Source organism: Columba livia, chromosome 6, assembly GCF_036013475.1.
Source record: "Columba livia isolate bColLiv1 breed racing homer chromosome 6, bColLiv1.pat.W.v2, whole genome shotgun sequence".
Taxonomy (NCBI): domain Eukaryota; kingdom Metazoa; phylum Chordata; class Aves; order Columbiformes; family Columbidae; genus Columba; species Columba livia.
The window spans coordinates 21378502-21405633 of record NC_088607.1 but is presented as its reverse complement, the minus strand read 5'-3'; the positions used below and the strand labels follow the sequence as shown (position 1 = coordinate 21405633).

The 27132-nt window shown below is 52.8% G+C and overlaps 3 protein-coding genes across 17 annotated transcripts in view; 1 reads left to right on the top strand and 2 right to left on the bottom strand.

Moving 5' to 3' along the window:
- Positions 1-9734, bottom strand: part of PSD (pleckstrin and Sec7 domain containing) — a 46555-nt gene extending 36821 nt beyond the window's left edge. Inside the window, exons 1-2 of one of the 4 annotated variants that reach the window (XM_065067480.1) lie at positions 9674-9734; positions 7080-7201 (exon numbers count right to left, since the gene is read on the bottom strand). In XM_065067480.1, coding sequence (XP_064923552.1) covers positions 7080-7117 — 38 coding nt within the window. In that variant the 5' untranslated portion in view covers positions 7118-7201; positions 9674-9734. Of the gene's footprint in view, positions 1-1082; positions 1271-7079; positions 7202-9673 lie in introns of those variants that run through there. The other 3 variants (XM_065067479.1, XM_065067477.1, XM_065067478.1) reach the window with 3 other exon arrangements.
- Positions 9242-15889, top strand: FBXL15 (F-box and leucine rich repeat protein 15). Of its 4 annotated transcripts, none has more exons than XM_065067502.1 (4): positions 9242-9382; positions 11094-11344; positions 12080-12582; positions 12959-15889. In XM_065067502.1, exons 2-4 carry the CDS (start codon positions 11162-11164, stop codon positions 13146-13148), a joined length of 876 nt encoding a protein of 291 aa, XP_064923574.1. In that variant the 5' UTR covers positions 9242-9382; positions 11094-11161; the 3' UTR covers positions 13149-15889. The 4 variants fall into 4 exon arrangements, with proteins under 4 accessions (XP_064923574.1, XP_064923573.1, XP_064923572.1 ...); XM_065067501.1 differs by lacking the exon at positions 9242-9382 and adding an exon at positions 9745-9805; XM_065067500.1 differs by lacking the exon at positions 9242-9382 and adding an exon at positions 9803-9957.
- On the bottom strand, positions 14211-26913 carry CUEDC2 (CUE domain containing 2). 9 transcript variants are annotated; one of them, XM_065067493.1, is made up of 11 exons: positions 26775-26913; positions 25768-25892; positions 23709-23862; positions 21309-21402; positions 20308-20451; positions 19922-19983; positions 18392-18525; positions 17130-17300; positions 16729-16790; positions 15124-15184; positions 14211-14730 (listed from the first exon to the last, which is right to left on the bottom strand). In XM_065067493.1, the coding sequence occupies exons 4-11, from the start codon at positions 21380-21382 to the stop codon at positions 14584-14586; spliced, it is 855 nt and encodes a 284-aa protein (XP_064923565.1). In that variant the 5' UTR covers positions 21383-21402; positions 23709-23862; positions 25768-25892; positions 26775-26913; the 3' UTR covers positions 14211-14583. The 9 variants fall into 9 exon arrangements, with proteins under 9 accessions (XP_064923565.1, XP_064923566.1, XP_064923567.1 ...); XM_065067494.1 differs by having other exon boundaries at positions 23709-23834; XM_065067495.1 differs by having other exon boundaries at positions 23709-23834; positions 25768-25861; positions 26775-26791.
- Positions 26914-27132: the final 219 nt, after the last annotated feature.

Here is a 27132-nt window from a genome sequence, read left to right as displayed (position 1 = left end):
CAGGAGCTGCAGTGTGATAGCTGGGGGCTGCACATCAAGGCGGGGGATTTCATTTGTTCAATAAAACACCTCATACATACAGGAAACTTGCTCCTCCTGGCTGTCCCTTCTTAGCGGTCAAAAGGATGTCCAGGGACTTTTCACAGCCCTTGTTTTGAGCTGTACCCGGTGCAACAGGGGATGGCTACTTCCCATGCAGGCGCTTGTCTGCTTGAGCAGGGCGATGCAGGGTGAAGGCAGCAGCAGACAGCAGCAAGTGCTTATGCCGTGGGGGAAGAGCACACCCATGGCGGGGGTGTGTGGGGAGACAATGCAAGGGAGGTGGGGAAGGATGCAAGGGGAACGGGCAAAGAGTGAGCCAGGGATGGGAGGGAAGAGAGAGGTGCAGGGCTGGGAGCTGAATCCACACTGTATCTGTGTGCTGGGCATGGTACCGCTGTCAGCAGTGGTGACAGGGAATAGGGAAAACCAGGAGGTGGGTGCCGGGCTGTCGGACAGAGTGGGGCAGGATGGCGCCCGGGAAGTGCCTCTGCACTCTGGAGGGACACGGAGCAGCTTCGAGGGTTGCAGAGGTGACCGAGGAGGGGTGCTGGCGGCCCTGAGGCACGAACGGGGGACCCCTTCCCGAACGGGTGTCGGGGTGGGGGACGTGTTCGTCCTCCAAGCTGGCTCTGAGCCCGCCCTTGCCTCCCCGGCCCCCACAGCCCGGCCTCCCTCTCGCCGCACCTCCCGTCTTGGCGGGATCAGCCCTGAGTGGATGTGACATCCATCCGGATGAGCAGGGAGCCCCCCGGCCAGGGAGGCCGGCGGAGCCGCTCGCCGCGCCCTGCCCGGGTTCCCCCTGTCTGGGCAGGGGCCCCGCGCCCGTCCCACCGCACCGGCACACCGGGACCGCTTCGCGGCAGCGGCGGGCGAGTCCCGGCTCCGCCGGACATCCAGCGGTGCCAATGCAGCCCGGTGCCGCTGCTCACCGATCACCGCTGCCGGGAAGGCGCAGAGCCGCCCCGGCTCCCGCAACAACTGCTGCAACTTTCCCCGCTCCCCCGTTCCGGCCCCCGCCGCGCCCTGCTCCGCTCCCTTACCGGCAGTGCCGCCGCCGCATGTCGCGCACCGCTACTCCGCGCTGCCGCCGGCACGGCACTGCGAGGCACGGCACGGCACGGCACGGCGCGGTCCGCCCCGTCGGGCGCGGTGCGGTACGGTGCGGTACAGTACGGTACGGTGCTACCGGCCTCTGCCCGCCGGTACTCGCCGCGCTAATCCCGGTCCTCCCCTGTCACTCCGCCCCGCTGACAGCCCCGACAGCCAATAGGAAACCCCTGCCGGGCGCCGCGCCCCGCCTCGCCCGGTGGCAGCGGGACACGCGGAGCGGGGAGCGGCCGGACCGACACCGACCCTGGGGTGCATGTCCCCAGGTGCAGGCGGGCGGGCGTGTCCCCGTGTAGCACCGTGCGCATCCCCATGTCCCTGTGCGCACATCCCGGTGCAGCACTGTGCACAGCCTTGTGCCCGAGTGTAACACTGTGCAGGTCCTGGTGCCCGGTGTGCACACCCCCACGTGTCAGTGTGAACCTGGCCTCATGGTCTGGCAGGTGCGACCCCGTATGCTGCTTCACATGTCCCAGCGTAGCACTGCACACATCCGTGTGTTCTGGTGTGGACATCCCCATTCAGCATGAACATCACCACGTATTGCGTGTCCCTGCTCAACAGCGTGCATGCTCCTCTGTGGCTGCAGGCACATGTCCTCATGCATGAGCACGCATGGCTCTGTGTGTTGTGCCTTGTGCTGCAGAGTACAGTCTGCCCTCTACCCCACCACGGTTTGGGGACCACAACTACAAAAGGACAAAAGCTGCATGTGGCCAAACCCAGCATGCTTGTGGCACTCACCTTGGAGCAGAGACTCTGTGCTGTCAATTATCCTCTCAAGAGGAACCTCACCCTAAGTACACTGTGGCCACAGGTGCCAAGCAATTTCAGGCCACCACAGACTTTACATCACTGTGTCACCAGTCACCCCAAGGATAAGAAATGCCACTCCAGTCTCAGGAAAGCCCTTAATGCTACAAGGGAGAAAAAACACCATCCTTAGACTCCAACCCAAGGACTTTGCTGGCACAGGAGGCGGGTGCAAGCAGAGACGGCATGGGGCAGTTGGGTGCCAAGGCAAGAGGTGCTGTGGCAGGGCCCCCAGCCGCTACGCTGCAACCACACTGGGTCTGCACGTGGCAGCTGACAGGGCTGGCAGCCAACACTCCCTGCCCGCCCAGCCTGCCAGATCGATTCGCTATTAAACAGCACTTTATTACCCAGCCCAGCAATCACTATTAAATGTGTGTGAGAGGAGAGGCCCAGGGGAGCTTAGGCCTCACATGCATGCCATGCCTGCAAGAAGAATTTGGGGAGAGACGCCCCTCCTTGCTGCTTTCCCTGCCTGCAGTGAGCCCAGCTCTGCGCCTGCCTCTCCCCACTGCCGCTCAGAAAGTGTGTCCCCTTCTCCCTTCTCAGGCATAGGGATGTGGGGAGAAAGCAGCAGGCTCAGCAGGCTCTACTCATATTTAATGCATTGAAGCACTGCCATTTTCTCCCTCCTTCTCCAGGCTCCTGCCTGCATAGGGCCCCTCTCCCCCACATCAGGGACCGTGGGTCCCTGAGCTGCCTCACACACAGCCGGCTTTCCCGGCTGGCTCTGTGAAGCTGGGCTAATTAGGGGCCTCGCTGCTGTGGGATCAACGACCTGATTCCTTCAGCAGCTTCTTGATGGCAGGAGGGTGGGGAGGGGGAAGGCTTTTCTCTAAGCTGCAGCCGAAGTGACAAATTTAACCAAGTGGAAGAGCTCAGAGCTTTCCTGGTGTGTCTGTATCAGGACAAGGCACATCTATACCTTCCCAGCAGCTGCAGGCAACCCTGCTGAGAGCCGCAAGTGGCAAGGGAGAGGTCCTCTCCTGCCACCCTGTCTGGAGATCTGGGCCATCCATGGAAAATACATTTCCTTCCAAACCATGCATGCTTCCCCCACAGTAGCTGTGGCTCTCCTTAGTGTTCTGTGTTCCACATACCCATCACCTTCCCACAGCCCTGCATGGACATGTGCCTGCATCCATGGGTCAGACCAGCACTGACATGAGCCTGGCTAGTTCAGGATTTAGCCCTTTATCCCTCAGTCCTTCCTGCTGTGAATCCCTCCCCAGCTGATGAGGAGCACGAGGGAGCAAGAAACCCCTCTGGCAGATATCAGAGAAGGGAACAGGTAGAGTCTCCTGAAGCTGTGGCTCCGCTTGGACTCAGCACCCTTGTGCACCTCTGGGCTGCTCCCCTAAGGAGCTATCAGAGCCATTTCTTTCAGTACAGCCTATGCTTCGGGCGCTGCAAAGGGCCATATTCTGACTCATTGCTGCCAAAGTCAGTGGGGCTGTGCTTTGGCCTTGGGGCACAGCATAGCCATGCAATATGGACAGTCACTCTGTCAGCAGGTGGGCACTCCTCACACAGCTCCCTGGAAGCACCATGGAAAAAGCAGCTGAGGCCAAGGGAAGCTGAACTCTCCTCATCTCTGCATTGAGGGTTCTGGGGCAACCAATTAGGTTGTATGTGTTCCCTCAGGGCCTAGATTTAACTACATGGCTCTAATTAATGCTTGCTGCCTCCAGTGCCAACACCCAACCACATCCTAGCTGTGTATTAAAAAAGCCACTGCAGTATAAGCCAAGTCTTTAATAGGCTGATGCACTTATCTGTTATTCCACCAGGCTGGTGATTAAGGATAAATGGTGAAAATACTCTTCCTTGGCAGCCTGTTACACAAACTCTGCTTTAAAGCTTACTCAGGGCAAAAAGGCAGTGCTGGAGATCCTGCCTGCTGCCCCTGCCCAAATCTCAGGCTTCTGCCCGGACCTGGATCAAGGGAGAGCACACCCACACCATCCTGAGCCTCCTGCAACTCCCTTGCGTGGGGTGGGCATGTGGTAGCATGGCGGGATTTTTCAGAGTGAAAGGCACCCTGTAAGAGGACACAGACTGTAAAATGTCTTACCAGTGCAGACTGCAGTGTATGTGAGGCATAACTTCTGCCTGCCCAGCTGCCAGTGCCTTCCCCAGTGTCCCGGCTCTCTACCTGGGGCTGCCCCCTCCCACAGGAGGGACATGGGCTTGGAAGAGCAGAATCAAGCAGTGAGGAGGTAGCAAAAGCTGTGTGCTGGGCCTCAAAGTGAGCTGTAACAGAACATTTCTGTAACACCCCAGAACACCTGCTGTTACAGAAATACCCCGAGCCTGTCCAAGCCCTGGGCAGCACCAGCATAGCAAGCGGGCTTCCCCCTGCACCCACATTGCTCATCAGGATGAAGGCAAAAATGCCAGCATGCTAAAACCTGTCCTGGGGACGTGGGAGGTGGGGCCTCAGCACAGCTTGAGCCATAAATAATCTCCCTACACAGCAGTTAGGGTAACAATTGTGTGGGAGTATCTCTTGGTAAAAAGATGCTTAGGGAAAAGATGGTCTTGAAGGAAAGCAGTGAGAAGATTTCTGCCTGGTGGGACATGCTCTGTGCTGAGGACAGAGCTTCCAGGGTGCCAGCAGGTCACTCAGACCCGCCTCACCACGGTGATTCACTGCACCAAAGAGACAAATTTAGTCTGAAACCACCCAGATCACCAGTTCTCTGGTGTAGCCTCCCAGGACACAGCTTGTGCTGCAGCACATATCTTTGGATCTGGTCTCCAGCTAATTTCTGCAACAGTAAGATGTGAACCCTTCCCCCATTTTCAGCCTCAAGATTTGCATGAGGAGAGGTGTAAGAAGGAGTAAGAGCAATGAATACAAGGAGTATTTTATGTGAAAAAGAGACAGCAAGCCCCATGCATACAGCCTGACCCAGCACAGGGAGAATATGGTCACATACAGAATTGTATAAAAGGTGTGGAAACCCTAAAAGGTCAGTTAAGGAGGAGTAATTACAAGCATAGCAAGGAAACTGAGCAAAACCTGACAAGGTGCAAATATGCAGAGATACATGCAAGGATTTTGCTGAAAGCTTGGAAGCAGTGGATTCACAAGAGAGATGCTGCCGAACAGCCCTGCATTGGTGTGTAGCTAGGAGCTCCTCACGCATGTTCCTCTTCCAACTCTGACTTGCACAGTTTGGCCTTGCTTAGTTCTATTTATTTTTTTTTAGCCCTGACTGTATCATCAGATTCTCAAAAAGAGAAAGGGGAAGGTGGCATGTACAGGGAAGAGCTGAACAGTAGGTGTGGGTTCCTGTTTCACCAGCCTAAGAGTGTCTCATGGTGGCACTGCGCAACCTCAGCACTCACTAAGAGCAGAGTTTGCCCTGTGGGCCCAACACCTTCTCCCATGCAACCAAGAAGTCCAGCTGTGGTCCACTCCAACGCCAAGAGTGATGGAGGGTGTCAGACTTATTCTGCAGCCAGAGAGAGTATGGAGACAGATCCTTTGAAAGTTCCTGGTGAGAGTCCAAGGCAAAACAGTGTTGAGAGTCTTTATCCAGCTTCTGGGGTGCTGTATGCAGCCATCTCTCACATCTTAAAGTGCTAAAATTGTAGAATTACTGATGTCATTGAAATGACCTTGCCTCTTGCCCCACTTGACACTAGTGGAAAACTAAAGGAAATGCCTCCAAACATGTTGCAAGGCTGACAGTATGTAGCCAGCAAGGTAACAAGCCATCATACGAACAGATAAATCCTAGGAGAGCAGGTTAGTGTTCATTTGGCACAGTACCAGTCTCCTAAAAATAAGTTGTACCTTCCCACAGTGCCAGCCTCCAGGGACCCAAGAAGGCTTGAGAAAACCCAGCCAGCCTCTTAATACACCTTAGATGTGGTAATAACATTGAAATAACTGCATTTTCATTGCAAGAGGAAAGTCAATGGGCATAGAAGTCTTGCCCAAGATCAGCCAGCAAATCAGGAACACCTCTGGGAACCAAAGCCTGATCTCCTGACTTGAGGTCAGCTCTTCAAAACGACAAGGTTTCCTCCCTTCAGGCCCAAATTCCCTAAACCTCACCCCTGCTACCAAAAGGGTGAGGTAAAGACCAAATTGCTCCTCCAGACTCTCCAAAAGCACAGCCAGGCGCCAGCGCTGCCTCACAGCAGCGGAGCTGGCTGAAGTCTGTTCTCACATCAGGGGCATGTTAAGGAGGATGAAGATGCTAGCAGGATCAGACCCGAGGACATGCCCTGGCCCTGAGTGCAGACAGCACCATATGTTTCTAAGGAAGATGCAAGAAAGCTGCAGCAGCAGTTGTGAACTAATCTGCTTCCTCCTCCCAAGGCTCATCTTGGTCTCTCGTCACTACGGATCAGCTCTAGGCCTGACACAGGAGCCCTTCTTTCCCTCACAGGACATCAGCAATCACTGAGATAAGAGGAGAGCCACAAGACTGAGCAGTGTCCCCTGCTCAGTGAAGGTATCTGTGCTCAGCCCTGTACAAGACACTTCCCCAGCTGCCCTGCAAGCACCACAAGTCACACAGCCCTTTTAATTTCCTTTTAGATGATAAATTAAGATAATTGGTTGGTCTTACAGGAGCAGTTGTGATAATTTTTCCCACATCCTCTTTAAAATCTAGAGGCTGGCAATTATCCAAGCTTGTAGCAGGAAGCTTTTAACCCAAGCTCTGCCCTCATCTTACTGCTTGACTAACAAGGTGAATTCCCCTAGTCATAAGGGACCTTCCTTACATCAGAACTGACTCAGGAAGCTGTTTTGGTAGACCAGTTCACAGTGTTAAGGCTCAACTGGAAACACGCATCTAGGTGAAACTCAAAAAGGAGACTGACATACACCTCTTAAGAAAAACACAGACCCACCTTAGGCAAAGGATACTCGACTAGAAAATCAGAAAATTGCTGCAACTCTTGACTGAGATAGCAGACCAGAACAGATTTCTGGTCCTTCAAGCTTGTCTGCTTTGAATTGCCCCTTTGCTGCTAAACTACAGTGAATAACACCACCTGTACTGCAGTGCTGTACAGCCATTCCACAACCACTCCGCATATCAGAAAACTTTACGGACATGAGTACAAAAAGTTTATGGGCTTGGGACCCTTACCATTGCTGTGGTCCTAGGCTGCTAACTCTGTTGGACATGCTGACAGCATAAAGCTTTGCTGAGGCATACGCCACTACAATACAGTGACAGGCTCTGATGCTCCTTCTGCATCTGCAACACACCTGTGGAGAAGAAAGAGAACAGTCTAAGCATTTCACAGCTAGAAACTCTTCATGATTCCTAGTTCATTGCACACACATCTTCCTAGCCATGATCTTAAACCTACCTACCAACTCTCCCATAGATCAACAGCTTGTCAGGGAGCTGGGGGCACTAATAAACCTTAGTGGGCTAAGCCAACCTCACCTGGGACCTCCACCCACTCTTGCTTATAGGCCCACGACCCTATTTAAGCTCAGCCTGGGGCTCTTAGTTCCTGTTAAGCAATATTGTAGGAGTTTCTGGTTTCTAGCTGGTTTCAAGCTGGTTTCTAGCTTGGCTTAGGTATCCTCATGGGTTCCATTGATCTGGACCCTTTCCTGCAGGCTAATGTCCTAGCTGGACTTCAGCGCTGCTCCATCACCATGGCCTTGCCTGTTGGTCATAGGGCTGTGTCTGATCCTGGTTGCACTTACTGGGCACCAGGCAGGTATTGAGTAGCTGGTCTCCAGCTGGGGAGGCCCCTGCCCTTGCAGGACCAGCTACCCTTGCTGTGCCCTGACACAGCTGGCATGTTCACCCTGCTCTTCCCCATCTTTCTTGCATTCCCCTAAATGCTGAGACAGGGAACTAGGAAAACAGCCAGCACCACCTGAGAGGCTGCAGTGCCCCAGTCCTGGCACAATGACTGCTGTCCTGCAAGCAGGTTAAAGTCAGCTGGATGATGCATGACTCTTGAACAGTCCAATGACCAGCTCTTGGAGTTCTGCCTTGGCACCAGGTCTTAAAGGTAGGAGTCTTCACTTTCCCCATAAGCAGGGCTAAGCCTGTGCAGCCGCAAGACAGAAAAAGGTTGGGACAAAGCAAAGGCCAAATGAACACAAGCAGGTCCCACTTCTCCCTCTCTTTGTGGTACCCAGAGTCTTTCTGGGCTGACTCTCAGCCCTGCTTTGAGCCCTGCTACCAGCGAGCTCCTGGGGAAGTGACTCAGGCAACCCAGCTGGATCAGATGAGATGAAAAACATGAACAGAGGTTGGTGTGGGAGCAGAGCAGGTCCCACTTGCCAGCCCACCACACATGTTGCTCAGGAAGGATAACAAGCAATCCACAACACAGGTCCTCTGAGCAAGGACTTGACACAAGCTGGGGGCTCCCAGCCAGGTCTGTTTTGGCACAGAAAGTCTTCAGCAAAGGCCAGATGTAATTGAGCATTGCACTCCCTTGCTCACTTGTGCTCCCTCACTTCCTATCCAGACCAAAACCACTATTTCAAAATGCCTCCTTGAAGCCAACTTCAGTCACAGTCATTCACTTACAGGGGCAGTGTTAAGGGACTCCCTGCCAGATGCCACATTTCTATTCCACAGCAGGAACAAGAGCAGGGTAAGCACAGGCCTGAACCCTCCTGATGGCAAAATGAAACCTCCTGGTCTAGAAGCAGGATCAGCACTCCCAGAGCTTTCTGCGCCCCCACTGCAGGGGGCATGGCTGGGGTTATTCTCAGCTCCTTTAGAAACCTGAAAATCCCTGCCTCACTTGTCCTTCTGTAAACGAGAAAAGCACTGTACTAACTCAGGGAATCTCTGAGACCCTCAAGCAGCAGGAGTGACTTGCCTGGGGCAGACAGGTAGCACAGGTAGATACCCCCAAAGGATAGGTACAGGGGTAAGAATACCCTTTCCCAAATCAGCCTCTACATTGGGAGGGAATGGGCAGACTAGAGTGCATGGACAGGTTATTGCTTTCCAGGGAACGTGGGACTTATTCCATGGAATTTGGGACCAAGGATTTGGGACTTGTTCATTGCAGGTGGGCCCTGCTCTTTTTCCAGGTGAATTTTTTTTATAGTGTCTGTTGACAGCAGTGATCAGCAGCTCGATGCTGCACAAGTTGGAAGGGCTCAGATCCGAGACAGGGATGGGGTCATCCATCCAGGGCCAGCTCTGAGGCGGGTGTGCATTGGGAGGAGTGCCGTACCAACGGGAGCGTCTGCCCTCAAACCGGCAGCGGGGAAGAGAGCAGTAGGGAAATAGCAGCATCTGTTTCTGCGGGAGCCCTACCTGGAGTCGTTATGGCAACTGCTCCGGCAGGAGCCCGGGCCGCTTCTCCGCGGGGGCTGTCGGCAACAGGACGGACCTTGCCCGCTTCCCGGGGCAGGCGGGGCACTGACGGGGAAGCAAAGCGTGGGCAGCCGCTTGGCAAGGTGAGGGGACAGGGGCTGGGGGCGGCGGGTCGCAGGCAGGCAATGCAGTTCCGTCCCAGGCTTTGGCGGGGGTCAGCCCGGTACCGGCGGGGGAGCGGGGCCCAGCAGATGCTGGTCGGGTGTGCTGTGAGAACTGTGAGCCCCAGGGACGGGTCTTTCTCGGGGTCCCTCCTCTCCTGCGGGCGAGGAGGGGGCGGCAGAGGCCGCCGTGAGAGCCTCAGGGCCGAGCAAGGGATGCGGGGGGCCGGGTCGGGGGGTCTGGAGGGGCCGGGGGGTGGCGCCGTCGCTCACCGGCAGCGGCGGGTCCCGGCGGGTCTGGCTCCGCGTGGTGCTGAACGGACAGCGCCCCCGCGCTGCGCATGCGCGGAACTGCCCGCCGCGGGCAGGGGCGTGCGCTGGGGACCGGGAAACTGGGGCAGTTCGGTATGCGCTGGGGACCCGGGGCGGCCGCGGGGCTGGAGCAACCGCTGTGCGCTGGGGAACTGGGGCAACTGGTGTGCACCTGGGATCTGGTGTGCGCTGGGGAACTGGGGCAACTGGTGTGCACCTGGGATCTGGTGTGCGCTGGGGAACTGGTGCGTACTGGGGAGCTGTTGTAGCGGGGCCGCTGGGAGCAGCCTGCGGGAGCCGCTGGGGAAGCCGTGTTGCCGCCAGGGCCCCCTGGCCCGTCCACAGCGCAGGAGTCGCTCTCCTCTGCCCGGTGCCCCAGCTTGGCAGGGCCGAGCACGCCCCGCGCCTCCCGCCGGCAACCTCCGCCCTACCGCCGGAGCCAGGCGAAGGGGCGGGGCGGTGGGGACGCGCGCACTTCCGCCGGCCGCCGTGACGTCACACCTGGACGCCGGCGTCGGGGGTGGGGTCAGACGCGGCTGTATGGAGCGGCTGGGAGTCGCGGCGGGGCGGCAGGTACTGGGCCGGGGCTGGCGGAGGGAGGCTGGGTTCGGGTTGCCGCCTCGCCACCGGCCCCTGTGGGAGGGGGGGTGTCTGTGTGCAGGCCCCGGCGGGCTCCCTCGCTGCGGCGGCAGGGTAGCCCGGGAACCGGGCCCGGGGGCGGCTCTGGGGCCACGCGGGGACCCGTGGGGCGGCGGGAGGGCGATGTCCTCGGGTGAGGGCCCCCAGCTGCCGGTTCTGTTGGAAGCAAGTCTAAGCACGGCCTCCAGCCGCAGCTCGGGCGCTCTGGGCTCAGGCACCGCTCTGCTCCTCCCTGCGCTCCTGCCGTTCCCCCCGCCCGCGGCTGCGGTCTCCGCTCCGCAGAGCTGCGGTGTCCCCGCTGCTCGGGGGAAGAGCGCTCGGGGCCAGCCCGGGGCCTTGTTGCTCCCCATGGGAAGGAGCAGGAGTCTGCCCTCTCCCCGCGCAGGGAGCCCGAGTGGCTCGGCAATGGATGCGGGGGGTGAGCTCCAGGCGGGGTGGTGCTTGGACATGGCAGTAAGGCACAGCTGCCGCGGTGGTGCGGTAACGCTGCAGCAGTGCCTGGCTGCTCCACTGAGGGACAGGAACTCCCCAGGCAGCTGGTGGAAAGCCCCATCCGAGCTCTCCTGGAGGGTGGTGCAGGCAGGTGGCCTTGGATGCCTGAGGAGTGAATGTCCCAAGGCTGGGGCGGAGGTGATGCAGGTGGCAGGTGCGTGCCCCGCTGGTGGCCAGCCGAGGGATTTTTACCCCATGGGCTGACTGTAGGAGATGTCGCTGAGTCTTTCTTTCTGGCTGTTCCTCCTAGAGGCACCCGGCAGCAGGTGTGAGGTGATTTAGCCTGGCTCCCACTGTAGCCTGTCTCCCTGGCGTCTGATGATGAGTTTGACCCCCTCCAGGGGATGCCTCCTGGACCTGCCCTGGGAAGACATCTTGGTTCCACATATCCTCTGTCATCTGCCACTGCAGCAGCTCCTGAGCCTGCAGAGGGTCAGCAAGGCATTCCAGTCTCTCATCCAGCTGTACCTGGCCAACATGCGCTGCTTTGACTCAAGCCAGGTATTGGATGGCTCTGAGGCTGAGGGAGACACAGATGTCCTACTGCTCTGGAGCTAACAAGGAAGCATCTGACTGTGTGGGGAGAAGAAACCCCCAGCAAGGACGCTGGTTTCTGCTCAGGAGCTCAGTTTAATGGCTCCCGTGTCAGACTGGACAGATGGGCTCAGGGAGGAGAGGCGGTGATTCAGGGCCCAGCAATGCCACTGTCTTTAGCAAGAGGTGTTGGGAGGAGTGCGCCTGGAAACTCCACCCAAGCCATTATGGGGCATTGCCTGGCAGAAACACAGACCAGCTCTAGAGTGGCATGGCATTCTGGTCCTCCCTGTGCAATAGGGTGGGTCTGATGGGAGATAACTCTGTACCTGATCTTCAGGGAGAGCTTGTGCCAGCCTTGGGAAACAATGTGAAATACAGGAGTAGCTGCTGTTCTGTGAGGGCATAGAGTGATCTAGCTAAGAGTTTTTGGAGAGCAGAGGTGTGCAGCTCATCAGGAGTATATAAATGCAGGGGTGGTGATGGGGGATGGAGAAGCCAGAGCATCTTCTAGCTTGTGACGGTAGCCTTGGCATGAAGGGAGGAGAGCCTGATGGCAGCGTTTGCCCTGGGATGAGGAGACGGGGTGGCTTTGGTCGTCACCATCACAGTTGAAGAGAGGAGGGGAGAGAGTATCTGGTGAGGATGAGGCTGATCTGAAACCCTGGGGGATGCCTCATTCTTGCTGGGTTCCCCACGCAGATTGGACCTGCCATCCCTCGAGCTGCTTTCGTTAACCTGTTGAAGGACAACGAAGTACTGCAGCAGCTGGCGCTCCAGAACTGCTCCGACTGGCTGACGGACAGAGAGCTGCTCCCGGTCATTGGGCAGAACCACCACCTGCACCAGATCCAGCTGAAGGGCTGTGCCCAGCTCAGCCGCCACGCGCTGGTGGCCATCTCGCTGAGCTGCCCCAACCTGCGTCGGCTCTCCCTGGCTCACTGTGAGTGGGTGGACAGCCTGTCCCTGCGCAGCCTGGCTGACCACTGCAAGGCACTGGAGGCTGTGGACCTGACGGCCTGTCGCCAGCTGAAGGACGAGGCCATCTGCTACCTGGTGCAGAAGTGCAGCAGGCTCAAGTCTTTGTCGCTGGCTGTCAATGCCAATGTGGGTGATGTGGCGGTTGAGGAGATTGCCAAGTGCTGCCCTGAGCTGGAGCACCTGGACCTCACGGGGTGTCTGCGAGTCAAGAATGACTCCATCAGGTACTGAGCAACGTGGGGAGCTGAGCTGGGGCTGGCCGCTGTCTGGGGTGGGGAGGAGAAGAGGACCAGAGAGAAAAGTCAGATTCACTCATGCTGAAAGCAATGAGAGCTCAGTCTGAGGGAGAAGCCACTAGCAGGCTGTTCAGAAGAGGCATTGTGTGCTGCTAACAGCAAATTCTCCAGCATGTCATGGAGGGTAGGTCTGGGATCAGGCCATGTCCCTTGAGTTTCTTGCAGACCACCAGGGTGCTGCTCCCACAGGATGGTGCATGCATGGCACAGTTATGAGCGCCAGGCTGCTGGGAGCAGAGAAGAGGGTGAGTTGTGTACTTGGGAGTCCTGGCTTGCAACCCATGCGTGATCTCTTTCTTGGCAGGGTCCTGGCTGAGTACTGTCCAAAGCTGCGCTCGCTGAAGGTGAAGCATTGCCACAATGTGGCCGAGTCCAGCCTGAGCATCCTCCGAAGCCGTGGGGTGGAGCTGGATGTGGAGCCTCCGCTGCAGAGGGCTCTCGTTCTTCTGCAGGACGTGGTTGGCTTCGCCCCTTTCATCAACCTCCAGATCTAGAAGTGCTGCTGCTGGGGAGGGGGGAACTGACGCAATGTGGGGGTCATGGGAGGATGCCAGAACCGGCTGCTGCGAAGACGTGCAGAGGGAGAGGTCGGTCCCGTTGGTGAGGCTGCCCTGACTGGGGCTCACTCTTTCCTCTTGTTCGTGAGTGGGCTTCATGGGTGCCTCCAGGGAAAGTAACTCCCTCTGCATTGGTCTGGAGAGAGCGATTGACTTGCAGGAACACCATGGTGCTGAACAGGCCTTGGCCAGGCCAGATAATATGTAGGATTTATTATTTGTTGTATCTTCAGTCTCCAAGTGGCAGCTGTCCAGAGAGCAGGATTTTGTTTAGGCACTGTCCCCTGGGGCAGGTGTGTGCTGCACGCCAGCAGAGCTGTTGGGAACAAACCAGGCCAGCTGGAGCAGAAAGGCGAAAAGCCGCCAGCCCTCCTCTGAGGAGAGGGCAGGCCCCTCTGGGTTCAGGGAGGAGGGCAGAGTGAGCCCAGCTCCAGCCTGTGGCCACCATCCAGCCTGGTACCAAAGGGCTGGCATGGCCCAGTGCAGGCAGTGTGTCCAGGCCAAGGGTGTTGGTTTAGGCTAGTGCGAGGCAGTTGTTTTCGGGGGAACCTGCTCCTTCCTAACAGCAGTTTCACTGATGGAAAAGCACCAAACCTGGCTGTGCTGTAACTGAAAGCAGTTGGTCATTGCCATTTGTTTCCTTCCAGCTTCTGACTTAAAATTTCAGCAGCTCAGGTCTGCTACTATGTCCTGCTCCATGTGGTGCATCTGGAGCCTCGGCACTCAGCAGGGTTAAGTGATGGCAGCAGTGCTGGCCATGCTGTCAGCTGGAGTTCGTGAAGTGCTGCAGGTCGTGTTGGCAGGGAGAACCTAGCTCTGGTTTGGAGTTCAGCCTCAGCCCTTGTATCCACTAGGTGGTTAACCAAACAGCAGCTGCATCTTGTGGTGAATGTGATGAAGAGACTAATTAGGGGAAGAGAGGATGACCCTGCTTCTATCTTTGGCTCCAGGAGGGACTGGAAGCAGTGTCTGTACAGCATGTTCATGCTCCAGCTGAACTACACACCAACTCACATCACCTTTATTAATACTGGCACTCAATTTAAAGCAACAGTGCACACAGACTTGTAAAAAGCTTGCTGCAAAAGCACAAGCCACATCTTGGACCTAAAAATGTCCCATGCAAGGAGTAGCTGAGAAGGCTCAGAGAGCCACTGCAGTGTGCCCCTGGGGGCAGAGGGACAGCTACACCAGGAGAGAAGGCTCCTCCTTGTCAGTCGAGTTAGTTGAGGAAGCTGAAAGCAGCGTCCTGGTTTCCAGGTTAGTTCCAGTTAGTGACAGGTGGAGGAGTCCCCTCATTCCTAGTGCCACGTGTCCATCCTGCCATGCCTGGCCAGCAAGGTGGAGACTGAAAAGCAGGAGGACCTGGCTGTCAGTGGAACTTGTACTTCCTGGCTGGTTTGAGGCTGATGTAGGTTCTCTTCATCTCCTCGCTCTCGGGCTTCTTGATGTCTTTGTATCTCTCTCCCTTTGTACTCACAACTTGGTTATCAATATAACGGATCAGCTTCTTGGGAGCCTGGAGAGGAAAGACATTAACACCAAGTGGGTGGACAGCCAGGCTGCTAGAGAAAGCAGGGGGACAAGCGGAAGCAGAGCTCGGAGGACAGGCGCAGGACAACTGGTGTGGTCTGCTTTACACATCCTTTTGTATGGAATCTTGGCCAAAACTGGGAAGTAAGCTGTCTGATTGGGGGGGCAGGGAGCTGGAGCCATGTTAGTCAGGAATGGTAGGAGCTGATAGACCCTGCAGCACCTTTGCTAAGCTAATCTTCCCTCTTCACTGACTAGCAGGCTCTGTGAACAGTTGTGTCTTGGGACTTCCCCTTTGCTTTCTGGACCTCAGCCTGATTTTAAACCACCTAGACAAAGGACATTCAAACTGCTGGTGAGCTGGAACTGCTTTTCTTACCTCTTTGGGTGGAGCTGGTCGATGTGTCTTCTGATCATCTGCACTATCCACCATCATGTATCTGAAACAGGAGACGCATTCAGTGAACTGGGTATTGTGCATTGTCTGGGGCTCTCTGGTTTGTGGCTGTGCAATGTGTCCTACTTGCCTATATTGCAGCTAGGAGCACTGAATGTTCCCTGGTGGATGAAACGGGCAAGAAGTGTGTCATCCTGGTGAGAAACCAGGATTCTCCTGGAGTAGCATCCTTAACAGTATGTGAAGGGTATTGAAAATGCAGGCTGTTGAGAATGCCAATAGCCTCTGTAGAACTGAGATGTTGAGATGAGGTGTGCTCTGCCATTGAGCCAGCTTTGCTCCTTTTCAGCACAAGTGATGGCAGCCAAAGGAGACAGAGAGGAGATTACAGGACCAAGCTGGCTGCCTCTGCCCTGAAGAGATGGTGTTCCTTTCACTCTATACCTACTGCTTGACTATGAAACAGGTCTGTGCTGGAAGCAATTTTACAGAACCATCACTTCATTCCCTGTGTGGCTGAAACATCAGGGCCCAAGCATTTGCTTGCTGTACTGCTGAATTACTCTTGAGACTTTGGTGCTGGTTTAGCAGATGGACAGCACAGCTGACCACGACTTCTCCCTCAGTAGTTAGTATTGTTGCTCCTGTGTATCTTCAGCTATGGTTATCTGCTCTCTGTACCTGTGCTTGAGTGATGTTTAAAGTACAGGATGTTTCCAAAATGTCATTAAAGTGAAGTTCCCAGAAACCTAACTAGCAGCTGGTATTTTTTTGTTCCCTTGCATGTTACTCTGAAACAAGGGATTGCTAATTCTGCCTGGATGTCATTCTGCCTTCCTTTAACTTCCTTAGTTGTTCTGTCACTGGGGAAGGATGTAAAGTGGTAGCAAAGATGTGGCTGGATAGACATGTGGAATCTGCATGCCCACAGGAGGGTACCCATGAAAGCTGAGATCTTAAAGCAGATCAATGAAACCACAGTGTGGGCTCTCCTATTGAGAATTAAATGCTTTGGGAAATTAATAGAGGTAAACCAATCTAAAGCCACTTTCATTGTCCAGAAGTCCACAGGGGGATTTCAGAGAAGTTTCTTTAAACGCATTGAATTCACACCCTTAGCAATTGAGATTTAATCTTCTCAGTGTTGCTGTACAGGCACTCTCTTAAAGATATCTTTAGCCTTGTTTGGACTGTCTCCAAGGATGGAGGTATGAATGAGTTGCTGTAGTTCTACAAGTCACCATGTGTTACCTGAGCTGCAGTATGATGTTTGTGCCTTGACCCTTTACCTGGGACCTCAGCTGACAGTATTGGGATTTACCCTGTACCTGTAGGAGGCTGAAACCTCACACACAGCCAGGGCTGTGACCCAGGTGAGGCAGGGAACCTGTTTCTGTGCCAGAGCTGTAAAACCAAACTTGTTTGTTCCCACCCACATTTGTGCTTAGATGTGTGCACAGCATCCTTACTAAGCATTGTACACACCAAGTGCTTTATGGACCATATTGTCATTCTGACCTTCCCCAAGCTGCCACCTTCTCCTTTACTGGGAGCAGAATTAGGGGATCTTTGCTGCTGGGTACTTACTTCTGTAGGATGACCTGTTTTAGTTCCTCGTGGTTGGGTGCTCTCCGGGGCCGTGTCAATTCCTGGGGGAAGACAAGTGCATGAGTAGCACAGCAGGTGGGATGTACAGCTTCCTCCCCATCAGCCTGGAGAGCCCAGCAGCTGGTGCAGCACTCTGGCCCTCTGAGAAGGGGGTGCCAGCCACAGCTCTGCTGGGATGCTGGCTCAGCTGTGTGGGCACAGCCCCTGCTCAGGTAAGGGAGGGAGAGGGGATATTGCTCTGGGTGGTCTTGCAGCTTGCTGTGCAGAAAGTTCCTGTGGTCAAAGCTTCTGCCTGCAGCAGACAGCTGGGGCACTCGTGTGTCCCTGAATTCTGCCCCCCTGCTCTTTGGCCTGCTGCCACCCAGTTCAGAGTACAGTACCTTCACACTCACACCTGCTGGGCCAATTTCCACCTTCTTGTCCACAATTAACTGTACTGCCTCCTCCAAGTTCCCCAAGGCCATGGCAAGCGCCTTCTCCACTTGGCTCACGGTACAAGCAGGGAACATCTCCAGTAGCAGCTCCACCCCATCCTTCAAGTCATCACCTTCCTAGTTGAAGCAGGAGAGACAGAAGTAAGCTAGGGATGTGGTAAGGAGGGCTGTTGAATAGGGCCTTTCTGGTTTTGCACTAAGTCAGGAAATTCAGCTTGCTCCCAGCTGAACACTCATTCTCCTCACATGCATGACTAAATCCCACTCCTGAAGCTGGCAGGGGATTGTATCTTTGCAAGGACAAAACATCACTCTTCCTTAATCTCCTCCCCCTATACCTCAGCTTTCTTTAAAGTAGGGCTGCTGTGAACTGGCTTGTCTGTGTGGCCATGCTATGTGTTTCCTTAGAACTGAGCTTTCTGGACACTGGTGCAAATGCTTGATCCCCCTCACCTTGTGAAGTTGTATGTGCTTTGATCAGAAAAGGAAGGGACTGCTAAACATGGTGACCTGTGGCTACATCAGAAGGAAGCACAGCAGCAGCATTTGCTAGGAGACTCAACACAGAATGACTAAGCTGCAGAGCAGGTCAGTATTGAAGAAACAGCAAGCAGAGCGTGGCAGGGATCTGGCAGGTGCCACAATGAGGGTCATGCTGCTGTGGGATCAGACTTGCTGGGCCAGTGATTCAGTGCTGCTAGCTCAGTATCTGCACAGCACAGGAGGTCTCTGAGAGTGGGATTGGTGTCTTCAGGACTGACACCTGGCTGTGACTGCTCCCTGTGCAGATACTGCACAACGGCTGGGGAGAGAAGTGGTGATCCAGCTCAAACTGTGGAGTGAGGCTGGGGGCACAGGGTGAAGCAGGATGGAGTCTGGCCCGTGCTGCAGAGGCATCCCCACAGTGCTGCTGTGGAATCTCCAACAGGCTCATTGAACCATCGCTCTGGCTCATCCTTTTCAGTGGCCGGAAAGGATGAGCCAGTGATTGCTCATACTCTTCTGTCAGCACATAATTTTCTTTTTCCACTTACTGACAGAGTCTTGCTCAGGCCTTACAATGGAGGAGGTCACAGACACCAGTGATGCTGTGTCATAGCCTATGTTGTGGTTCCTCCCAGAGCCATAAAATGTCCTCAGGTGGTGGTGGTAGTCTAGTGCTGTGTGACTGTGCCCAGTGCTCCTGCTCTTCTGTGGGGTGCTCATACCTGGGCCCTGGCTCCATCTCTTGGGGTGCACAGCCTCTCCCCATTGCAGGCTCCAGCTCCAGGTTCCTGTCCCTTTTTCAGGTCTTCAGAGGGTCCTTCACTCCCACTTTCCACTGCCTTTTGGCCAGGTTTTTCTTAAAGACACAGTGATATCTCCTAAGGAACAGTCCCATTAAGCACAGAGCTCTGTGCTTTCTCTTGACATTAGATAGCTAATGCATTGTGTGCCGAAGCAAATCCCTTCTTAAGTGACAAGACTGGAAAGCCCTGATGTTCCCCCTGCCCTCAGCAGGGACAGCTGCAGCTGTGCTCCTGCTGACCTGCAGGAACACAGTGCTAAAGCATGCTGGAGTGCCCAAGCGCTGCATTTCCAGGCCTTGCAAATTCTATCTGTCAGTTCTTGGCCCCCTAGCACTGAGGCTGTGGATACTTACAGTATTTTTGTTGTATTTCTAAGAATTCCCTAGTGTTTTCTCTAACTTTGAACTAAGGTGTGGTTTTGATTTTAAATTTGGGAATACACACTGGTAGTCCTCTGGCTGCATATAAGCCAGCACATCCTGTGATCAGGTTACTCTGATGCATCTCTCCTTACAGGCTTTTTCTGCATCACTGTAAGAAGAATCATTTCACCTGTTCTGTGCTCTCTAAAACTGGGATAGTGCTGTCCTTCCACACTCCAATTACATCAGGATCCTCAAAGGGTAGGTTGCAGGGGACCAGAGGAGAGCAGTAGATATTCTCAAGTTCAACAAAGCAGCAAGTAAGATAAAAGAAATGAATGTCTGTGTAGCCTTCTGCCAAGACAGCAGTGATGTTGCTAGATAAGCAAAAACCAGACCGGTATGTCCTGAAAAGTTTAATATCCACGCTCTTCACCTGTTCGTTCTTTAGTAGGAAGTACCTTTGGGGCTGATTAGTAGAGCAGTGCAGCTGCAAATGTTGAGGTTAGAAAGGGCCACTGGGGTAGTCTTCTGCAGTCCTGCATGTTGCAGGCCAGAGCACATTTTGCATCTGTGCCAGGGCTCATCAGTGAATGAGAAGTGAGCTTTGAAGATGCTCAAAGTCTAGAAGTGATACGTTATCAGCTGGACTGTCTATTTGATGATGTGCCTGACATGGGCTGCCTAGTGGTACTGTCCCTTGGGCAGATGGCTATGAGAGGCGGTCAGGAATCTCTGCCTTCAGAATTAACCTACAGTACAATTTCAACAAGCAGCCCTGTATCTGCTATTATTTCCTTATTCTGGATTTGATCTCAACAGAGCTATTTGGAGATCTGATGAAATGTTTTTCAACCCAGTATGCTTGGGCAGTATTCCACATAACTCAAGCCTCCTATGTGTTGATACTGAAAACCCGACTTGAACATTACAAAAAAATGTCAACCAATTCAGGCTAGTCTATGAGATCCTAACCGTGGCAAACAAGATTGTATTTTATCCTGTGACATTGCTCAGCTCTAAACACTACAGCTTAAAACATATGCAGAAGATACCTGCTTGTGCTGAAATTGTTTGTGTAACTCACCTCTGTTGCGAGCTTCACTGAGCCTTTCTGACAGAGAGAACATCATTTCACAAATATCCCCACTGCAACAGACAGAAGCTGTATAATTAGTGTGAGAAATAAAAGGACTTGTCTATCCTATTTGGCTGCCTTTTTATACAAAGACAAAGCTTGATGGGAAGCCCAACAAAATAAGCTGGTGTTTCAGATCACCAAGGATCTGCTTGCAAACTGTTCTAGGATTAGCATCTGTGTATTTAGGCAAAGCCTGACTTAATCATAACGGCACAGGTTTGATACTAATACATTTTCAGCTGGGTAAAACAAAAGAATTTATGGTACTGAGGGACTTCAGTCTGGGCCCTCACTGCATGGCATGCACATACAAAACAGTAATATTCAAATACCTGTGGATTTCTGCAAAGCCAGGGATATACGCCTCCATCATTTCCACAAAGGTGTCCATGTCAAAGGTCTCCTCAGAGGACTCTGGTGAACCCAGCTCTTCCAGGACACCCGTGATGTAAGAGAAGAAAACATCATCCATCCCACTGGCAACAGAGAGAAAGCAGGACGTGGAAGCAGGCTCAACAGGCACATTTTTTCTTTCTCTCCATTCCCATTCCTCCTAACCTTTTGTCTTTCTAATAGAGCAGCAGAAGGACCTATGTGGACTGTATCTTGTGGGCAGATCTCACCAGTAAAGCCAGGTAATAGGTGGTCAGTGGTTGAGCGGGAAGCATTTATGGCTAAAATACTGCATGCGGCCCTCCTTCCTGGGCAGTGCTGAATGAAAGTCCCAGAGCGTGTCAAGATGCTGTGCTCCTGTAGGTACTTCAGCTGAGCTAACTAAAATACTCCAAGTGCTCAAACCCGACTTTTCTATGTTGACTGTTGTTTAAGGTGAGGACATCACATTCTGTCAAGTTGCAATTTCTATAGGATGCAGTGTTCTCTGCTTGTTGCTCTCCACACTTGTGTCGCTGCTGCCACTGGCTGCAAAACTAGCTGCTGTGTTCCAGCCTCAAGGTGGCTGTATCTGCACGCAGGCAGAGTTCAAAACAGGGAGAGTCCTGACATAGCGCTATGCTGCTCAGAAAGCCCTTCAGGGGCACTGTGGAATGAAGGGAATCCCATATTCTAATGCATAGTACTGGACAGGAAATAAATCATCTTGGTAGTCAAAGAAATGACATTGCCACATTGCAATGTTAAACACTGGTCGTTCAAGCATTCACAGCAGAGCCTGTACGAATTACCTGCATCCTGGATCTGACATAAGTAAAAGCAACACAAACCACAGGAAAGTTACAGAGGTCTGCTTGGAGTTCAGTATAATGTGCACAGGGACAATTCATGCAGAGTTCAAGCCAGAACAATTACATTGGATCTTTCTATCTCAGCATACCTGAGGTCTGCAGCAGGGATGTGGGACTGGATGAAGCATGTCAGTGTGTCTCGAATGATTCTTTCAAGCTCCATGACTCTCTCAACCTTTTTCTCTAAAAAGGAGGATGAGAAAGAAAACACCATGTAATTTCAAAGGCAAGAAGTAGATCAAAACTTCAGGAAGATCAAAAAGTAGGCATGGTATTGGCGAGTGTGCTGTTCCCATGAGAACAATTCATTAACTCCTCCAATGTGTTGTGTCATCCCTGGGTAACAGCAGGCAAAGACATCAGCAAAAAGCAGCAGTATGAAGATCCACTGGAAATACCAGCGCCAAGCAGCCCAGTCTGTTGGGCCTCTCCTGCTCGTTGTTGATGCTGTCACATACATTTAAAATGTCCTGTCCAGGAAGCAAAGCTGGAAAGGCAGATATGTCCAGCTGCAGGACCTCAGAGACACCTCCTGAGCTGGAATGCTGTGCTGTCCAGTGAGGGAGCAATGGGTAGTGGGTTTGCATGCTCAGTGCACAAAGGGGTGGACCTTCCAGCCAAGAGCATTTGCAGTGATGCTTTGACTCAAGAACAAGTGGGAGGAAGGGTAATGTCTCCTAAAGAAAAGACAACCTAGAGTGTATTTTACAGGGAAATACCAAGCAGGGCACAGACAACTAGTCTGCCAGCCAAAATATCAAAGGTCTCCAGGTCAGGCACAGACTGCCAGTGGAATCCTGCCCAAACAGGAGCCTGTTGTTGTGCCTGGTAAATGAGTCATTCTGCAGCCAATGCAGCTGCAACAAGGCACACTTGATAATCCAGAGCTCAGGGGAGTTCTAAGAATCACAGAACTCCCACAGAAGAAATGGCAGAGGGGGATGGCCACAGCCCTCCTTCAGCTATCAGCACTAGGCCTGGGCTGAATTGGGTGGAGAAAAGCCCTTCCTTAACCATTCCTTTCCCCTTGGGTCTACGAAGCTGCTGGGTGGACAAACTCCTGGTGTAAGCACAGAGTTCTTCTGAGGAAGCATTTCGCAGCATTAGAAGAAAACAAGACTGCAAACTTTGGCAGGCAAGAGCTCTTCCAGAAAACACCTGAAGTGAGCTCCTGAGCTCCCCTGCTGCTTTCATTTTTCAGCCTCCCGAGAATCCTTTGTTTGCATTTTTCTTCCTTTTGCAGATGTCACGGCCCACAAGTGTGGAAGCTGGCTATAAAAACAACGACGTGTAAAAACACCTTCCTGCCACCCGTTCGTTGTTTCTATGTGTTTTGTGAGTTTTCTAGTGGTGTGACAGAACCAAGTTTATCTTTGCTATCTTTGCAACATACCCAGAAAAACACATGAGCTTTGTTCTATCCTTCTCAGACATCAAAAAGCCAGTGATAAAATGTTGAATCTCACTGTTGGCAAGAGTACTGTCCTAAGCGGCACATTTCCCCCTCATTTTAATCCGAATCTACAAATGCTGGCAACTACCAAGCCCCCTAAACTTGCAAGCACGAGAAAAGTAATTTTCTTTTTTACATAAATCGGGGTGGGAAATCAACATGTAGCAGTCAAAATGTTCTTACTACAGTTAGTTCTATCAAGAAGAATGCTTATTTCCTCCTTACTCAGAGTCTTTGTGACATCCTGGGAACTGGAAGTCTAAAAGATTTTGTCCATTTCCATGAAACAGGCCAATATTCTATAAGAGATGACTGAATAGTAACCAATAACATTTCCTGACAACCCAATTACCTGAACAACAGAGCACAATTCACCATGTCAAAGGCACTTTTGTGAGGTCTATAAATTAGCTGCTCGTAATTTATTCTGATCAATAGAAAAGGCAAAGTCGCTCATCTCCTTAACCAAAGGCACTTGCAGGCAAGTGTCAGACCGGAACAAGACAAACACAGAAAAAAATAACTCAGCAACAGGAGTGTCATAGCTACAGCCAGCCACTAACTGGTCTTGAATCTATTCCTTGACGTCTGACAACCACAATAAATGCTGGTGTGAAGTGCTTGAAAATATTCAGGTATTTTCCTGCGGAGCTACCGGGCTGTATCTGAGCAAAAGCTGCTTCCTGGTATCTGTGAGTGGAAAGAAGGAAGCAAGTTTAACCACTGGGTATAAATTCTCTCTGGCACCTCAGACAAATCCATCCACCAGCACACTCGGATTTAAGGTTTACATACAGAGAAGGCAAGCTGCCATCTTCAGCCTGTCTTTGAAGAAAGGAAACCCTTTAAATGACAAAAGCAGAGTCACGCACTGAAGGACAGAAAGTAACTAGGTGATCAAGCATTTCCTCAAAGGTCAGCCATCGCCCTTTCACCTGAAGACCCCATCTCAGCTCCTACAAAACAAGAAGCACCAAGAGGGACAGATGCACTTGCATTTGATCATTTATTGCCATAAGGGAGAGACTTTATTCACCAGTAAACAGTCCTGACAGTAGTTAACATCTGGGGGATCTGCAGTGCACAATGGTCTTGGCCAAATAAGGCTTGTGGAAGACAAGTCCTGAAGATCCTCCGGCGTTCCAGATTCAGTTGGTATTTTCTTGAAATAGAGGGAGCTAATAAAAAACCTATGTACAAACATTTAAAAAAGGATTCTTCAAGGAATAAAATGATGTTGCTGCATATTCCTCCCTGCACAGCCAAGTTTACAATTACAATAACTCAGGACATCAAAACACCTTATACATTATACCTTCAAATGTCACATTTTTTACTAGTGGTGACCTGCAATAGTTAAGAGGGAGATTTACTAGAAGGGCTTATCCTACGTGCACAGTTTTGTGGACGAGTGATTTATAATGTACAGAATGATCTAAAACTGAAAGGCAGAAGAAATTACTCCCCCGAGGGTTCAATTTTACTGAAAAGGTGTTATAATAATTTTAAACTTTCAGTCATAATTACGATGTGGATTTTAAGACTGCTTCTGTAGTTGTCAGCTGATACAAACATATCTATGAAAGTCGTTCTGCATTTGTCATGATAATGTAGGCTCTGCTTAACATGTTGCACAGAGCCTATTTTTTAAAAGATATGGTCAAGAAATGGTATTCCTATTGCTCTGCCCTCAGCAAGAGCCTCACGGTTTTGCACTGTCAGAACAAGAGACCTTCAACTCTTGGAAATCCCTGTCACTTTTCAGAGTCTTTAAACACTGGGCTTTATTACTGAAGAGTGAGCAGCAGAGCACTGGATGTCACCTCACTAAGGCTTGGTTTGACATACCAGGAGTGCTTACTTGATCCACATAATATCACATGGCATACGTATTTTCTCAAGTCAGGCAGAGGAAAATAGTATCAGTTTTCAAAATGTGAATGTGAAAATTATTCATTTTCTGTACTACTTTGACCAGCAGTGCAACAGTTTGTCTCCCTATTGTCTGTCTTAAGAACCTGGTAATCCCCATCATCCTTGCATTTTCCATTATACTTGTATTGTCTTAAATATCTACTTATGCTATATTCAAGAAAAGTTACTTCTTTTTGTACAATTCCTTAAAAAAAAGGGTGAAAATCTGAAATGTTTGCATACAGGCAGATCACTTCCAAAGGTTCTTTCAACTCAAATTTCAGTAATCTTTCTCAAATGGTCAGTGTGATGGGATGGGAATGATTGATTGTGCCTTGGACTTTATATTACCAAGACAGACTCGAGGAGAGCAATTTAGGAAAATATTTCTGAGCTAAGAGGAACTGCCATTTGGATGTATATCAACTTTTATGAGATCATAAATTTGCCTACCAATGACTTGAGGTTTCTGCAAGTGGAAGGAGATGGGTGTTGTATGCCTTGGATGTTTCTCAGAACAGGTTTAGGTAAATCTTAGAACGTTTAGGTAAATCTGATTTGGCTTGAGGGATGGACTGAAACACCTTGAGAAGGTTCCTTTAGCTCAAGTTTCTCAGTAATTATTCTTAAGTGAGTAACAGGACAGGAATGGTTCACTATGCTCTCTCTGAAACCTTGTTATGAGAAAGCACAGAGGACGTCTCACGCAGCTGTGTGTGCATGGGCAAGTGTGGATCCTGGGATGTAAGGAGCTCTCAGCACAGCCTGTGACAAACAGCCTCTGAGGAAATCTCCCAAAAGCCAGATCTGCAGGACAGAGCACAAGCTGTGGCTATATTCCACTGAACTGCTTTACCTCCTAAAACTAGAAAACTTTCCAGGCGGAGGAACACCCTACAGACATAATCTCAGTGCTCCCATTTTTTGTTCTGCCTGCTAAAGGAGGTCCCTGAAAGGACTTTCAGTGTGGTTGCTATGGGAGAGCAGGCTGAGGTCACTGTGCATGTTAACACAATTAACTGCTTAATGCTATAACGTTAAACTAAGGCTTTTGTTAATAACTTAGTCCCAATAAATTACAGTAATAGAAGACAGTAATGCCTGTGGCCAGACTTTTCCCTCCCCCAAGAACAACGCTGTACACCCGCAGGGGGGTGTTGCTCTGCCGACACGTGCCCTACCTGATCAGGAGCACTATCTGTGCGGGACCTCAGCTCCGCCGGTGCTCACCGGTCACTTCAGTGCCTGCACGAGAACTGATGGTCCATCCTATGGCTGCTTGACCCAAGACAAGAATGAGGGAGCTCTTTATGGCAAAGGAAAGCTGAATTAGCTGGAGCACAACAGAATAATTCTCTGTAGGTCGGTGTCTTTATGTTTTATGTCACCTGTGACTGCTTCCCCCAGTGCAAGGGGTACAGCTTTATCTTTTGGGATACAGCGTTCTAAGGAAAAGGCTAACTTGGATGTGAGAATAGCATACTTGTCAGCCATCAAATTCACTGCTGCCTTGGGATGTTTTCAACATTTACAATTTCCGTTCAAAGGCCTGCAGTGGTCTCTGAACGCCCCCAACATACTCCAGAAGCACTGGTGGCCTCATCGCCACCGTGAAACAGAACTTGCTCCTGGCGGTTCAACAGCACGGACACAAGCGAGCGCTGGGTTTCCTGCTGCTGCTCCCGTGCCCCTGCGGGACATCGCCAGCGACACGGCACCGGGGTGTTCATCCGGAGCCAAAATATCACACCCAGCTACCGGCTAAGTGACCGGGGGCGTTACTTATTTTGGCTGTGTCTGTTTCCCCCCACTAGCGGACGGAATGACCTCAGGGGAGCCCGAGAAAACCGGACAACAGAACGCCCGACACGAACCGACCCCCCGCGCTCCCCGCTGGATTCCCATGCCCCTCGCGAAACGCGCCCGCTCCCGCCGCAGCCCCCGGCCCGCCGGCGCCCCCTCCCCGGGCACCAGTCGGCTCCCCGCACCGCCCGGGCGCTGCGGACCCCGGGCTGGAGCCGAACGGCCGCGCTCGCCGAGGCGCCGCCGCGCGGACGCGGGCCGCGGTGACGGGGCTGCGGGCTGGCCCGGCCGCGCTGCGCTGCGCCGGCGGCCGCCGCGGTCACACCCCGCCCGGGCCCCGCGCAGGGAGGGTCGGGCGCGCGGCGGCGGTAGGGGTCGGGGTCACCTGATCGCCCGCACGCTCCCGCCGCGGCCTCGCTCCTCGCCGGCGCAAGTTCCGCGCGGCCCAGTTGAAAGCGTCACGTGGCTGCGCCCGCCGCCAGCCACAGAGGCGCCGCGGGAGGGTAGAGCGGCGCCGTGCTGGCACGCTCCCCGCGCCGCCATCTTGGTTTTGGGCAGGAGCCGCGAGGCGGCTTCTCCCGGGCGGTGGTGCCCAGGGCGAGGCGGAGGAGAGAAAACACGGGGCAGGGCGGCACGAAAGTGTCGTTGTGGGGCCCAGGAACACGGTGGGGCTTCGCAGCGTGGTGAAAACCCTGCCAAGCGCCACAGACGTGTTCCTGCGGGCGCGCTCCCACACGTCTGGG

Coding starts and splice junctions, on each gene's coding strand:
- FBXL15 (XM_065067502.1), top strand. CDS start 11,162: ATGATGAGTTTGACCCCCTCCAGGGGATGCCTCCTGGACCTGCCCTGG. Junction 11,345..12,079: donor GCTGCTTTGACTCAAGCCAG/GTATTGGATGGC, acceptor TTCCCCACGCAG/ATTGGACCTGCCATCCCTCG. Junction 12,583..12,958: donor GTCAAGAATGACTCCATCAG/GTACTGAGCAAC, acceptor CTTTCTTGGCAG/GGTCCTGGCTGAGTACTGTC.
- CUEDC2 (XM_065067493.1), bottom strand. CDS start 21,382: ATGGAGCTTGAAAGAATCATTCGAGACACACTGACATGCTTCATCCAG. Junction 19,984..20,307: donor GGCTTTGCAGAAATCCACAG/GTATTTGAATAT, acceptor TGTCTGTTGCAG/TGGGGATATTTGTGAAATGA. Junction 14,731..15,123: donor GACCAGCTCCACCCAAAGAG/GTAAGAAAAGCA, acceptor TTTCCTCTCCAG/GCTCCCAAGAAGCTGATCCG.